Source organism: Mya arenaria, chromosome 13 (genome assembly GCF_026914265.1).
Source record: "Mya arenaria isolate MELC-2E11 chromosome 13, ASM2691426v1".
NCBI lineage: Eukaryota > Metazoa > Mollusca > Bivalvia > Myida > Myidae > Mya > Mya arenaria.
Genome location: NC_069134.1, coordinates 22,410,120 through 22,425,370, shown reverse-complemented (window position 1 = coordinate 22,425,370; position 15,251 = coordinate 22,410,120). Strand labels below are relative to the sequence as shown.

General features: G+C 35.8%; 1 protein-coding gene across 3 annotated transcripts; it reads right to left on the bottom strand.

The window, feature by feature from the left end:
• Nucleotides 1-390: 390 nt before the first annotated feature.
• On the bottom strand, nt 391-15,118 carry LOC128213889 (SCL-interrupting locus protein homolog). 3 transcript variants are annotated; one of them, XM_052919972.1, is made up of 16 exons: nt 15,032-15,118; nt 13,670-13,790; nt 13,207-13,311; nt 12,675-12,790; nt 12,186-12,286; nt 11,518-11,577; nt 10,963-11,210; nt 10,356-10,439; nt 9,958-10,044; nt 9,479-9,626; nt 8,555-8,658; nt 8,114-8,207; nt 6,032-7,797; nt 5,588-5,768; nt 5,144-5,295; nt 391-3,308 (listed from the first exon to the last, which is right to left on the bottom strand). In XM_052919972.1, the coding sequence occupies exons 2-16, from the start codon at nt 13,780-13,782 to the stop codon at nt 2,159-2,161; spliced, it is 4,509 nt and encodes a 1,502-aa protein (XP_052775932.1). In that variant the 5' UTR covers nt 13,783-13,790; nt 15,032-15,118; the 3' UTR covers nt 391-2,158. The 3 variants fall into 3 exon arrangements, with proteins under 3 accessions (XP_052775932.1, XP_052775931.1, XP_052775933.1); XM_052919971.1 differs by lacking the exon at nt 15,032-15,118 and adding an exon at nt 14,589-14,853; XM_052919973.1 differs by lacking the exon at nt 15,032-15,118 and adding an exon at nt 14,792-14,810.
• Nucleotides 15,119-15,251: the final 133 nt, after the last annotated feature.

Genomic DNA, 15,251 nt, shown 5'->3' with positions numbered 1-15,251 from the left:
AAACACTCATTTTTGTAAACACTGCCTAACATTATTTCATGAGACCTGTATGTCAGGCTTAACAAAATATCTAGCTCAAAAATTAGTATGGTTGAAGTAAACATTATATTGTAGATAAAAATCCTTTTTACAGCTAAGACACATTTTTTTCCTGAACAATGGTCAATGTTTGGTCTGTATGCGATCTACAGCAGGTACTGCATTTTCAGAGCTCCCTTTCATAAGCAAGTGATATAAGTATTACTAGTTTCATAAATGCAGTATTAAAAATATATTGATCTAAGCAATGTCAAATTCCATTCTCGTATTTCTAAGGACCAACCAAAATGTCCATGTGTAATTTTTAACTTAACTGAAACATAGGTTATGTAAGAAATAAGACAGTTTAATGTAAAATAAATAATTTATTTATAATAATTTATCAATATATTTACAAGCAAACATCAAAAGCCTTCAATAAAAACATCAGCTGCACAGAATGACAGAATTTCAGGTATAAATGATGTTGGCAGATCTATGTTCATGCAATTAAACAATAATGTCAATTAGCTAGCTCAAACAATAACCAATTCAACATTTAACATTTACCCTGAGAGCTGAAGTCACTGACAAGCATATCCCCCAAATATATAAAATAATATATAAGTGGTAATCACATCTTGTTAAACCAAATAAGACTTTTTGTTTTACTTATTAGTACAATAAAGAAGTGTTGATTGCCTATATTCGTGCAGTACTTTTTTCGATGCATTATTGTGATGTTTGTTTTCGATACACCATACTGATATCAATCTCATCAGTATAAGTACATGGTACGTTTTTCATATACAGCCATGGACTGTAAGAACTTCCACAGTGATTTTGGCCATATATTGTCCATTTATTTCCAGGTTATGTAAATGTCCAACATTTTCTTGAATAGGTTTTATAAACTTTTCAGAATAATGAAAAATTATGTTTCTTTATAAATATACCCGAAAAATTAATATATCAACTGCATTACCGGTATTTGAAGCAGACAATAACAATGCTATATTTATACACCTAAGATTTGAGTTAATTTGACATGGTCATCTTTGCAAGCACAACTGTTCAAAATTTTGCATATTTTTCTCTTTTTTTAAACCATCAATTCTAAACATAATTTATTATAATTTTGTACAATTACCTCTTATTTCCATCATTACATTTTGGTAAGAAATGATCAAACATAGAGGATCTAACACATTTTAAACAATAGATTAAAAAACAACCAGGGGATATGCAAGTTTGTGGAATTAAGACTGGTTCTTGAGAATGCTACCGAGTGAAGGTATGAATCGAGATATCATTGATTTCCGACTATCGGCAAGTAAAATCGCCTTGCAAACTTAAGGCAATTTATACAACTCAGATACACACTATTATAAGAGAATTAAAAAAATTAATAGAGAATAAAATACTTCATAACAAAGACTATTGAATTGTATAATATCTAATATCAATGTAATTGAATTTTAATACTAGTTAGCTGTATTCTATAAAAGTCTTTTTACTACTGTATCTATTCTATTTCTCTTTTAAAACACAATCATGTCTACATTACTAATACTAAACCTTGATTATAATATATATTATATATATATATATATATGTGTGAATTTAGGAAGTAGGTTATTAATGTAGTTCTTATTGGCTAATGTCAAAAAATGAATTCCACTTTTCAAGATATTTTTAAAAATTCAATCTGGCAGCCGATATGCAGTAAATAAATAAAACAATAAAATAAAACAAAATATAAAATCTCAATATAAATATCTTTGTATAGTTAAAAGGAAATAAAATGAGATAACAGAATATTAGATATCACAGTCTTTTGTAAAATAAAGATAAAAGGATTAAAGACCAAAAAAGGTCTGCAGTAAATGTATGGACGGGTAGATCATTGGCTATATCAATCAATTATATGTGAGCAATTTATAATATACACAAACATCACAATTATATCGTATATATTAAAATATTGACTATTGCAAAATAAAGACGCAAAAGTGTAGCCAAATTTAAGTAATAAGCTTTATAGCCAAGCATCTAGTTTAAATGCAATACTAAATAATGCCATATAAGAATATAAGTAAATAATAATTTAATCAAACTAAATTTGAATAATAATTAATTTCTAGAGTAATTTAGAAAGTTGTTTAAGACGTGTAATATCTAGTATTCTGTCATCATTATCAGTTTCCTCTCGCCGCTGTTGAGCACCGTTATCTCTAAGACCGGTCCTGACAGGGGTACCGGCATTTTGTCCCCATTCAGTGTTGATATAGGGCCTGTTTTCACCCTGCTGCTCATAGGGCGATCTCTGTGGCTGTCTTGAGTCTCTCTCGGGTGGTGACAGTCTCTGCATATTTGGTGTTGGTGTTATTTGTGGGCTAGCATATCGCACGCCCCCTCCTGCACCAGTGTTTGTGTTACGGTTTGTGCTTTGTAGAAATGGCGAAGGTCTATCCGAATAGGGTGTATAGTTGTGTGACTGTTGTTCCGACATGTTTTGAGGAGTGGGTCTGTTTGGTAATACACGGTTATGATCTTCGAGCCGTGAATGGGTGTGGTTAGGCTTTGGAGTTCCATTAAAGCCAACATTTTGTTGTGAGTCATTATAGGGTGATCTGGTGCTGCGTGAGTCATTATAAGTTCTGATACTCTGAGAGTCATTATAAGGAGCTCTCGATGACATACCAGTATTCTGACTTGGAGTTGACCTCGTGCTATAAGGATCTGTTGTGTTTCTACTGGTATGCCCATTTAAAGGTGTTGAATTTTCTGTAAAATTTCCTCCTCGACTGGCCGGGGTACTGAGCACCTCATGGGTAACCTGGGCGGGTCCATCGTCTGACCCAGATGTCATTGTGCTGTAGTTTGTTCTAAGTCTATAACTGTCATTTTGAGTACTGTCAGAAGCTGAGGTGGCATCACCAGCACCCTCCAACAACCCATGCCTTTCAAGGTATTTTTTTGTAGCAAATGTAAGATCATTCGGTGACATCCCAACTGTTGTAACATTCGGTGTACTCTCGTTTTCCTCCGCCTTAAGTATTTTCTGAAGAAGGGCAGTTTTCTCAGAGGCTTTCCTGGACCCCTGGAGAAGCCTGTTTTTAGCCTGAAGCTTGGTTAGCTGGGTAAGTTGCTCGTCTTTCAGGTATTTCATAGCCATGGCGTTGATCTCCATGGAGGTGTCTGTGTCCGAGGAGTCAAGCAACATGGAGACGTAATTGATCTTCGGAATGAAGGTGGTGTCTGCTGGGGCCTTCGTGCTTGTGTCAAACCTGCCATAATAAAAGGGAAATTGTAGTCATGATTTGAAACGAAAGGGAGTCTGGGAGTATGAACTCCTAAATTTATACCTGGACTCATACATTTTTAAGCTGGCAGATTGTCAGACTGCTAGCTCATGCAAAGGAAGACAGTAACAATAAATGCTATTATTGTTCAGTTGCTGTAACCTTCATTAAAATACGAAAATGCTGGACTTGAATTTGACTCAAAATCCTATTATTTTAAGTGGGTAGTATGACAGACCCCAATGCAAAAACAGTAAACAGTCTAACAGTGCTAATTGAATTGTCATGGACATTGTCACAATGATGTGTTTTATCTGCTTTAATAAATATTTCTTGAAAAAAAAAAAAAACCAAAAAGCCAAAGATGTTAAATAGCAAAATAGCAAAATTATGCAGCTTATATGCACTGCTTTATTTTCAAGACTTTATTAAAACACATTAAATCATAATATAATAAAAGAGGTCAATTTTATGAACATTAAATTCAACATTCATATTTTATGACAGATAACAGTAGTGGGCAATCTAAACATCTAGATTTGTAGCAAAAAAAAACAACATTAAATTTATTATCATCATAGATTGTCCAGTCAGCAAAGTGGTTAATGCTCTAGCTTCTAACCAAAGAGACCCGGGTTTGATTCTGAGCCTGCGAGTGTATGAGTTTGGTAAGTGGTCACCAAGGCGGACAAGCGGGTTTTCTTTGGGTACTCTGGTTTACCTCACAACACTAGACCACACTCTGTGCAACATCATGCCAACGAGAGTGTCTTTGTAGAAGTTATTATTAGGGATGGAAGCGAATATCCGAGTATCCGGATATCCGGATATCACGCAAGTATTCGGATGCCAAAATGGGTATTCGAATATTCGTTTAGAAATAAAATTTCAATGAAATAGTTTAGCAGAGACATAGCAATTGTTATAAAACTTTTTAGATGAAATATTTCAGGTGATCAACAGTGTCTGTCGCGAAGCGGGTATGTGTCACAAATCGTCTGCTAATTGGGTGTTTGCACAAGGCGTGATATTGTGCAGCACCCTGTGAAGTTCTATGACCTTGTTTACAATGACAAGTGTTGTTTTATGATCTCAGATGTGCTTAATTGACACTAATTGGCACTAGTTGATATTAAACGGATTGATCATTAATCCGTAGGAATTGATCGTCCAATCACAAGTACACGCATGTAAATAAAGAAAAATCAGATCGTCTTTTTGTCTTCATATCTTTTCCGCAATTATATCCTTCATTACAAAACATTGCATTAAATCAAACAATGTAATGAAATAAAATTACAATCGATTATCATATAATCAAAGCGTCATTTAACATGAAACCTGCTGATAAATAACAAACTCGAAAGCACGTGGCAGTAACCAAGCAACCCCCTGGACCGAAGTGACTATCAAATTCGTGAGGTGTTTATGTGGTATTCATCATGAGTTTTATGACGTAAAATGAGTTGTTTAGATTTGATTATAACATTATAAATTATTAAGACTGAGAAAGAATGAATGAAAAAAGTGAAATTGCCATATGACGAATTCTAAATTAAGTGGACAATTATGTCAAATAACAAAAGGTGGGTGACATATATAATAGGAAATTTACTTATTATGAAAACAATTTGATACGAGTATCCGGATAGTATTCGAATACTTGATACGAATATCCGGATACCGATTTGGTATCCGGTTTCCATCCCTAGTTATTATAACTTTCTTCACAATCGTTATTAATGTTTAAACTTATCATCATGAACCTCTCATTACATGTTTATTAGGCCCATAAGATTAAAAAAGTTTTGTTTACTTACTTGAAGAATGACTGGAGATGCTCCCCAAGCCTTAGGTCCTCCCTGGCGAGGTTGACGTGGGTGCTGGGGTCAGAGGAGACGTCACCGGAGTAACCTTCCCCTTCCAGCGTGTTCTCTGTTGAGTTTTGGCTCAACAACTTCTTGATATTGTCCTGTTGCATAGAAGTCATTAACTCATAAGCAAGTAAAAAACAATTACCCCAGTATATGGAGAAAGAACCATGATATCATAATGGTTACTAGTTCCTTCAGTTATGCAGTCTTTTTCTCAAGAAGTAACACAATGCCAATTCATATATCTATAAAAATAATGTATTTAACTACTTTGAATATATTAATTTACAAAATATATGATCAACAAGTTCTTCATTTGAAAAGCCCAAACATAAGAGATCATACATAAACTTTCCCAATTTAAATCTATCAACCAAACATTGCACTCACCATAAGCCGATTGTAGTACTCTGGGTTGTCTGTCCCGGCAGTGTTGTTGTCTTCCTCATCTGTCTCCTCCGTATCACTAACCTCCGCCCGCTGGTTTTCACACATGCTAGCAGAGATCGGGGAACGAGGGGACAGGTTAAAAGCTGAGGAATTGGCATACGATTCTTGACTCCTAGGGGATCTGCACATGAAAGTTTGCATTAGAATATAATCTTCATGTTCAGCTGATGAAATGTTCATTTTTTGGTGTTTAGTACCAAGCTCTATTTTTTTATGAGAATTTGACTGCATTTTTTCAATATTGGCTGAAATTTCATTTACAATGGTTTACAGATCTCAAAGAGCTAATTATTAATGTAAAAGTTCTATTTAAGTATTTTGGAGCCCTTTTTTCAGTTAAAGACTTACAATCTATGGACCATCATATTCATAACTTCAACCTACCTGGTTGGTGAAGATTGAAAGCTTGGTAGGTCCACAATCATCTCCGACTGTACACTGTCTATGGTTCTATCATGCATGTTGTTCATTAGCGCAACAAGCTCCCCCTGTGACATGTCTAGCTCCCCTTCTTCACGCCGTGTACTATTCATGGGCAGCCGGCCACGGTGGCGAATCTCCATTGGCGTCTTCCCATCACAACCACTCCCACTCGAGCTGGACTGGTTGTTATGTGCATGTATGTTGGAGTTGGCAAGATGACCAACAGGATTGGTGGTGTTGTTACCATTGTACTCCAGGTGCACTTCCTGTTGACTGGTTTGCATACAGGCAGACACTTGTTCTTTTTTCTCATTGGGTGCAAGAGACGTGTTGGTGGCAACAGTGCATTTCTGTGCAGGTGATGCTTCATGTTTTGCAATTGCTGTGCTCTCTGCGGTGTTGTTCAAAGATTGAGCAGTGAGAACTTCAATCTGAGCCTGTAGGGTCTTGAGCTGTTGTTCCTGTCTCATCAGTAGCTGGTAGATCTCTGGTGGGACATTTTCCCAGTTCACTGTTGTTATAGAGGACTTCAGATCACTTGCTGTGTTTACATCAGTGGTCTGCTTTGGACTAGCATTTTGAGCAGGGGAGTTATGTTTTTCTGGGGTAAAACTTAAGCCACTGTCATCACTTGAACGACCACTGTTATCTGAACTTTGGTTTGACCTCTGAACCTCATTGCTTCTGCTAACAGCTAACCCTTCGGAACTCTGAGCATGGTTTCTCGGCGATCTTCTCTCTTCTGCACGAATTGGTACACCACCACTAGCCTGGGGAGGTTGAACAACTGTCAAATGCTTTTCTTGAAAACCTTGTGGAGGCAAATCTGGTCTTTGCCCACTTTGGTTAGACTGTTGAGGCCCTTGCATTGATGAGGAACCTGTTCTTACTGGCCCTGACTGGGCTAGACAACCATCCGTTGAATAACTTGGAGCACCTTGTGGATATGGTTTAGAGTATGGAGCAGAATACGGCATGGATGAAGGCTGAGTGTATTCACCGGTTGATGGGGGATAAGAATGGTGAACTGGGGGATAAACTCCTTGTTGGTGAACTGGTAATGATTGGGGACCAGGAGCAGGGTACCCTTGGTATGGTGGACCATTTAGTCTTGGGGGAGGTGGTCCATAGCTAGAAAACTGTGGTCGAGGATATGGTCCCCTCTTATCAGGATATACTCCTTGTTGAGGTCTGTTGTAGAACTGAGTTGGTGGCTTAGGACAGCTAGGACAGGAACAGTAGGGCCGCGGAGGACAGGGATGCATTCCGTTTGATCCCCCAGGGTAGCCAGGCTGGGGGTGGTGATGTGGATGGGGCATTCCAGAACTGGTTGGCACGGGAGCAGCATTAGGCATGGAGTAGTGTGGGTAGGAGGCAGGCATACTGTGTGGAACTTTGCTTGCTGGAAGGATTATATTCTGTTGATGGTTTGGTTTCGAGGGTTGCGACATAACATTCTGCCCTGGGTTGTTAAAATTCATATAATTATTTGCGGAGACAGTATTACGTAGTTGATGAGCACTATTTGAGTCATTTGGCACAGAACCATTTGTTAAATGTACATTGGATGTTTGCATTGGTGTTGAACTAGCAATGGGTGGATGTTTTACATCTGATCCAGGCATTTGCGGTCGAGAGGAGGGATGTTGAACATTTGGCACAAATGTTGTATCTTCATTTCCAAAGAACAAGGATACTTCAGGCACCATTGACTGCATCATAGGAAGCTGGAAGGCAAATGATTATCATTACACCTTATAAACTTGAATATAGATCTATATTTTAGAAAACTATATTTAGAAAAAATCATTATTTTAACCGATTATTCATTCCTAAACTTCAGAAATGTAAAAAATTCTCTACCATAATCTAAGCCATTACTATTTAATCCCTTTATACTGACAAAGCATATGATTGCATATCTAAGCAATACCATTTTCCTCTGTGCATGACATGTAGTAAATAATTCTAGTCTTCTTGAACACAAAAACAACATTTAATAGCAATGTCTGAAACTATTTTTATCCAGCAGAGTTGGCTTACCCGTGACTGGTGAGGGGCAGGTTTTATGCGAGGTGTGATGTCTTCATTGGAGACAGGATCAGGGGAGATGGATCTCCGACTCTCATTGTGACCACTAGAAAATAGAATGGATACAAATCAAGTTGTTTAAAACAAACAAATGTTATTTTGCTAGTTCCTAATGTAATAACATACTGTTTTTAACAGCAATGCACATGTTTTTTACAATGTTTGAACTGTTTTTCAACTGATACACCACTCATCGCACCAAAGAGTAAAGAATGCTATGTTATAGTAGGTAAAGTAAACTTATTTTCAGTTTATTCACAAGCAGTTTGTTATACTATAACATTGACTCAACTAGTCCATATATAATAACACCACTTTTATATTAAGTTTGAAACTGCAGCTTGTAATAACGTTATTGAAAACATGAAATTGCACTGTGGCAAATTCTGGTACCTATTGGCAGTTTGTTGGACAGCGTCCCGGAAGAGATCCAGCTTGGCCCCATCTTTCACAGCTGACAACTCTACCACCACTTCATCAGTACTGCCCAAACCAGCCTGTAGGAGAATGGGGTTATTTTTACATGCAATATATATATAAAGATACAAAAGTTATATTAAATGCTATTCAAATATAAGAGCAGGGGCTAAAATTAACTAATGCCTGGATATTTTTTTAAAAACTTTTAATGTACTGTAACACTGCTATTGGAAGACCAGAAAAGGTAAACTCAAATTTACTGGAACAGATCAGAAGCCCCAATTAAGGTTTTTGGTTAAGGTCATTCGATTTGATGACCCTACACAAAGTTGGTAAAGAATTATTGATTGAAAATGTAAGTGCACATAACTTTTTATAGTCATGATAAATCCTGACCTTGACGCCAAAATCAATAGGGATCATCTACTGACCATGATAAAGGTGCATACTGATACAACACAATGCTAAAAAATAACTGATGGGATTCAAACTCCAGGCAAAGTAATCCCTTTGAGGGCTTTAGGCTATGTGTCTGCCATGCTTTGCAATAACTTATTTACCAACCATCTCTCGTCGAAAAAAAATAATACTACCAAGATATTTTTAGCTATCAAAAATTTAGCAATCAACATAGCTATGATGTGAGCTCATTTTTGATACAAAGCATTGTTTCACAATTACATACTTAAATAATCCCGGAGGTCTGTTATTTTTAGCAGTACCTTTTTAATATTCTAATATTTTATACTTTTTATAGCCAGATTCAGGAATGGACTTGTGATAAATTATTGAATAAACCATTCTTTCAATGTCAAGCATTCAGATAATACTGACAATACAGCAATGACTATTCTAGAACTTTCTGAAATGTGACAATATTATGTTCTTCAACTATACCTTGTTAATCTGGACAGCCTCAAACCCAGTGTAGAAGTCAAAGGACATCTTGCTGTCTCCAGAGGCAGTGCAGCACTCATAAAACTCGGGTTTCGAGTGAGTCGGGTTATACAGTACCAGAAGAAACGGGTCCGGCGGTGAACAGACTCTACAATGGGACAGTTTTAACATAACCGAAAAAATCAATTAAAGCAATTTCTGGGCTCTTGTTTAGGTTTTTACCTTGACAAGGTTTGTGCTTTATAACACAAACGATATTTACTGCTGTCCAGTGTTTTAAATTGACTTCTGCACTTAGGATTATGCCTATCATGAATGATAACTACATGTATGTTAACATCTCAATGTGCCAGTAAACTCTCACAATGATATAGCCATTACACTTTATTAAAAGAAACCAACTTAACAAAACTACATAAGGGCGTACAATACACTGAAAGTAAAAGGTTATCTTAGCTCTTATGTTGTCAAACTCTTACCTGTCAGAAATGGAAGCATTGTGTAGATAGCGAAGACAACATGCCCATACATATGGACTGTACACATATGATATTCCACTGACCCATCTGGAACCATGGAAATTGTGTTGTTTCAACAAAGTGCATGTAATAAAATACTTAGAGTAACACTGTATGAAAAAGATAAACATTAATAGTATGTTTCTCATTAATATTTTGGCCAAATGATGAGGCTATACTATTAAAGTTGTGTCTGTCTTTTACTCTTATGTCTAAAATTAGTATTATAATTATAAACAAATGCATATCATAATCTCTTCCAATGTCAAAGAAATGAAAATAAATCTTAAAGATGTTTTTTTTTCTTAAAAAATGACAAGCTAAGAATTGATTTCCCTGTCAGTTTGAAGTGTACTTACATGCCAACAAGAGGTAGATTTGTGACTTTAGGATCAGATTCTAGCACCAATAGAAGTTTGCGAGTATGGTCCATAGTCAGGTACCTGAAATAAGACTACGGTCTATTAGTCACAAAGTTATACTTTTTAAACCATTTACTTAAAGATGTAAAGGATAAAGAAGAGCACTGCGAAGCGAACAACAATGTTTTTCTGTTGCTGCTTTTCCAATCCAAAAAGGGGCATAACTAAACAAATATTTAAGTCTGTGTTATAGGCCTTGCAATATATGAGCTGATTATCTACGGCATCATATGTACCAAGTTTCATTTGAACATCCTGAACGGTTTTTGAGTTATTGCTTTAATAAGGGAACATATTCAACATTAACTTTAATACTGAAAAGTTGCTTCTAGTTAACTCTTTTTCCTGAATTACTCCCAGACCTGTTATTGGTAAAATAGTTGTTTGGTTTCATACAATTTTTATAGCTAAATAGTAGATAGATGGCATACCGCTTCAGACTTATAAAGTGATAATATCTAAAAATTTACTAACAAAATACAAACATAAATGTAAAGGGGCCTGATATTCAAATAAGTTTTGTCAAACAGAATATTATCCTTACCCAGTTTTGGGGGTCCCCTGCATATGACTAATGCTCATGGGTCCAGCCAGGTTTTTTGACAGAGCAGTTGGGACTATTGGCACAGCCGTGATGGGTGTGACCTGGATTTCCGTTGCCAAGGTAACCACCTCAAATTCCAGGTGGTGTATGCTTGTGTCCCCTTTGGAGTAGTAACTACACCAAGCCTTGACCAGTAGGAAACTTCCTAAAACCACTGGAGCTTTAGACTGACATCTCTGCTTCAATAACTAAAAAACAGTGATGGAAAATATTAAATTTAAATTATTAGATTTAGATCTAGATTAAGACCTACAAAGAGTGCAAAATAGGTGAACCAGACAGTCGCAGTTTCATAATAAAAAAAAATACAAGTAGTCATCAAAATTAGACTTTTGAATGAAGAAGCGTGCATTCTTACATTATTATTTGGCATAAAAAACATATAACAAGTCCTATTATGTTGAAGACACCCTTCAAACCCACATTTTACCAGTGCAGGGCTTACGGGCTTGTTGTCATATTGCTCACTGCAAATACATTTTTTTTCAATCCTACCTGGATAGCACTGATGTAATCTTCCTCTGTGCTCCCTCTTTCCTTACTGCCACACTGAATCTGAATAAAGACAGTCCCATAATTAGCCATTATAATAGTGCAGTGACATTTATAGCACTTTACTAGTTTACAGGTAAGTAAACTGAAGTGTTGTCAACATTATCATAAAATATTTGTTTAAGTCCATACACTACATGTATGTAATCTATTTAAATGTTTGACACTAAAGACATTCTGGAATTAACAGTACCTTTTACAAGACATTGCATTTGTTAAAGACTTGCCTCCTTTTTCAATGAAGGTGTTTGACTTATATAGGTATTACCCGGTATCTTAAAACACAAGAGTGCCCTAAAACAATGCTCGTGACATTATTATTGTCAAAAGGGGCATTACTTGACAAAATTTAAGTAATGGTTATCAGCCATGCTATACATAAGTATATTGTCTCTTGCAAAATGTGTGCATAGATTCATTTTAATTGGGCTGATTTTATAGTTTAATATGTCCAAAGTATGAGTGTTTGCACCACGCCTTCAAAAAGACTAAGGCCATGACAACACCTCTATTACGGGTATTTTGTCTGAAACCCTGATGAGCTAAAATTACTTATTAATTTACAGTTTTAACCCACTGCTCTCATAATCAGATACAAGAAGACAACATACTGTGAAAGGGATGAGGGTGTCTCCGGCAGCATGACTGGTGGAAGTGTTAGGATCACAAGCCAGATCCAGTCTCTCAACGTTGAACACAACACCTTCATTGTCTAAAATAGTAAAAGAAAACATTCTAGTATTTTTGAACAGTACACGAGAACAAATTAATTCATTTGATGTCACACAAAGTGTGTATTATTAGTGTGTAGTACATTTTGGTGTATACCAGTCAGATAAAAAAAAGCAATTGTAATGTATACATTGAACCAGGTGACGTTCACTTTGAATGTAAATAACACAGTCGATACTGTATGCTGAACATCCCCATGTTATTCAATTAACCACACGATGTCAAAGTTTGACAAGCAGCCAATACATATTTTGCATTGTACATGTACACACAATTCGGTGCATTTTTTTCAAGAAGTTATTAATTCAATTGTTTAGTCTAAGAGATAAGAATGTTTAACATGTTAATTCAATATTAATCTGACGCACCATCATCAATGTCAAGGGAGCCGATCAGTACACAGGAAAGCCTGTTGTCACCAGAGGAGTCCACATGCCTCTGGGCAAACCGCAGGATCTTTTCACTCACACGCAAACTTGGTTTCCTAAACACAATCAATGAATTTGCATTAAAACTTTTCAATGTTTTATTCAACAATTCATGGAAGTCTTTTAAAGTAAAACACTATGAGAAAGACCAGGATCAGTCATTAATAGGACATGAAACAACACTGCATTACAATATAAGTACTTCAGTTCTGTTAGTTAAAACCAATTTGTTTTAGCTTGAATGAATCACTTTCCAGTCTATTTCCAGAGTAGAAACAAGTCTCCTTTTTGAGAGGCCTTGAAAAAGAAGCCTCTTACCAGTAGACCATTTAGACTTACAGTTTCAATCAGTTTGATATGAATCCGAATTTTTTTATCATGGGGTAAATGCCAAAAGGTACCCAGCACATTATATTTTACCAAATTTTATTTCCTACATGAAAAATGATAAAATATATCACAAGAATCAAACCTGAAGGATGAAATATGCAAGGTCTGTGGCTTTCCCAGCGTCTCATGATCCCACAAAACATTTTTAGTGCTCGGAAACCTCAGGATCTGTCCATCCTCAGCATTTCTGAAAATAAGTTGATGATTACCGTTGTACATAGTACCCAACAAAAAATAGATAGTGGATTGAATTGAAAGTTTAGTTTGACAGTTTATTTGTGATTCTTTGTTTTACTCATCATAAAATTCTCAGCCAACGTGAGTTAACTTGAAAATAAAGCTAGACAATTTTAAGAATGAAAGTACTTCTGAACATTTTTTAAATTTAAATGGTGATGAAGACTGGCTTCGTAAAGTTTTAAGAAAACATTTGGAAATAAAAAAAAACTTCTGGCAAAATGTAACCGTTTATGTCATAAATTATAGCATTGCAAAATAGTAGTACTGTACATTGGGAATATGATAGAAACCTTCGGGAATAATACCTTTGGTATTGTCTTGGAACTTCTCTTGCCATCTGAACAGCATTTAAATCTTTGCTTGCGTATTGCGCACGTATTGAATCTGGTATATGTTGTACTTGAAAAGGTGTTGCCATTTACTTATCTGGAATGATTACAACATTTGATAAAAAGTGGGCTGGAGTAAAGATAAGACAGATTATAGCTTAAGATAGTTGTAAGATAGTAGCCCTGGATTGACAATGTATATTTGCTAGTTTCCATTTATCTCATAATTGTATCAAAATTGCTTAATTTTATGACACTATTGTATGCCTGCATTAGACAGAATTTGACATACTATATACATGTATGTCTCATTTTTTGCAATATTTTAATTACTGTTTAATAGCAAACATGTGCTTCTTAAAATTAAATGAATGTGCTATCTAAGGCTCTTAAAATACTTAAACCCCATGTGCCTCAGGAAAGCTTTGCCCCCCCCCCCCCCCCCCCGAATCCTCACAAGGGCACCAGCTTTTACCTACAAGGGGACCTACCGCAGTCTCCTTACCCTCCACCTTTGCGGTAAAGTGGCAACAACTTTTCATAACCCAGACACTTCAAATGGACAACGGTGTATTTATACTGTCAATGATTATTTATTTATAACAATCTATCTATCTATCTATCTATCTATCTTTGAATACTGCCGAACCCCTCTTTCGAGTATTACTGGCAGGTGCGCGTCGGACCACACAATATCTGGTAAAATTCTATGAAAACCATAACCACAGACATTTCAACTATGTCTACATCAGTATGTCTGTATAATAACACAGACATCACATATTTATATCAAAAATATTTAATTTCTTTCACTGTTTCATACATAAATTATTTTGACACCCAGAAACAAAATATGTAACATGAAAGTACATCATTATAATCGTGTAAACCATACATTTTCGCATTAAAATCCATCCAAACACGTGAAATTCTATTTTCAGACATCACACCTGCCTGTCACCAGGCTGACTTCCAAGTTCCACTTTGACAGAACGAGATTGGACATGTCGCCTAAAGTCCGCCCTTAAATAGAGCTGTTTCCCCAAGCTTGAACACGGTTCATATGCGTATTATTAATAGGAAGGTGTAATGATATACCAGTTTATAAAACATTTATCATTATAATAGTCTTTGAAACAGGAAAAATCACAAAATTTCTATATGTTTACAACCGGAAGTGAGCGCTACCATCAACCGATTTATGTCACAGCGGCCTTATTTATGTTTTAATCCTACTTGTGTATGAATATATACAATTAAGTAATGAGTCGCAACATAAAACAATAAAATGAGACTCATTTTCAATGATCCGATAAAATACTTATACAATCAGCGTACTTTTCATTGAAAAATACTCAGAAAATCCTTATGAATTCTGAGTAAACATAACTGAACACAATTTCGTGCATGCGCATGCGCAGAAATATTTTGTAGCTTTTCAATTTTACCGCGTAAAGTTGACCGATTCGTTGAAGAGGTGTAAATTGACTGAGAAACCATGAACACATTTGTATCAAAATGACAACGCTATAATAAACATAGAAAACATATGCAGAAG

Bases quoted from the DNA above. Each gene is read 5' to 3' on its own strand.
- LOC128213889 (XM_052919972.1), bottom strand. From the start codon at position 13,782: ATGGCAACACCTTTTCAAGTACAACATATACCAGATTCAATACGTGCG. The intron at 12,287-12,674 runs GTGCGTCAGATT...TTACTATTTTAG, and splicing joins CTCCCTTGACATTGATGATG to ACAATGAAGGTGTTGTGTTC. The intron at 5,769-6,031 runs GTAGGTTGAAGT...TTTCATGTGCAG, and splicing joins TTTCAATCTTCACCAACCAG to ATCCCCTAGGAGTCAAGAAT.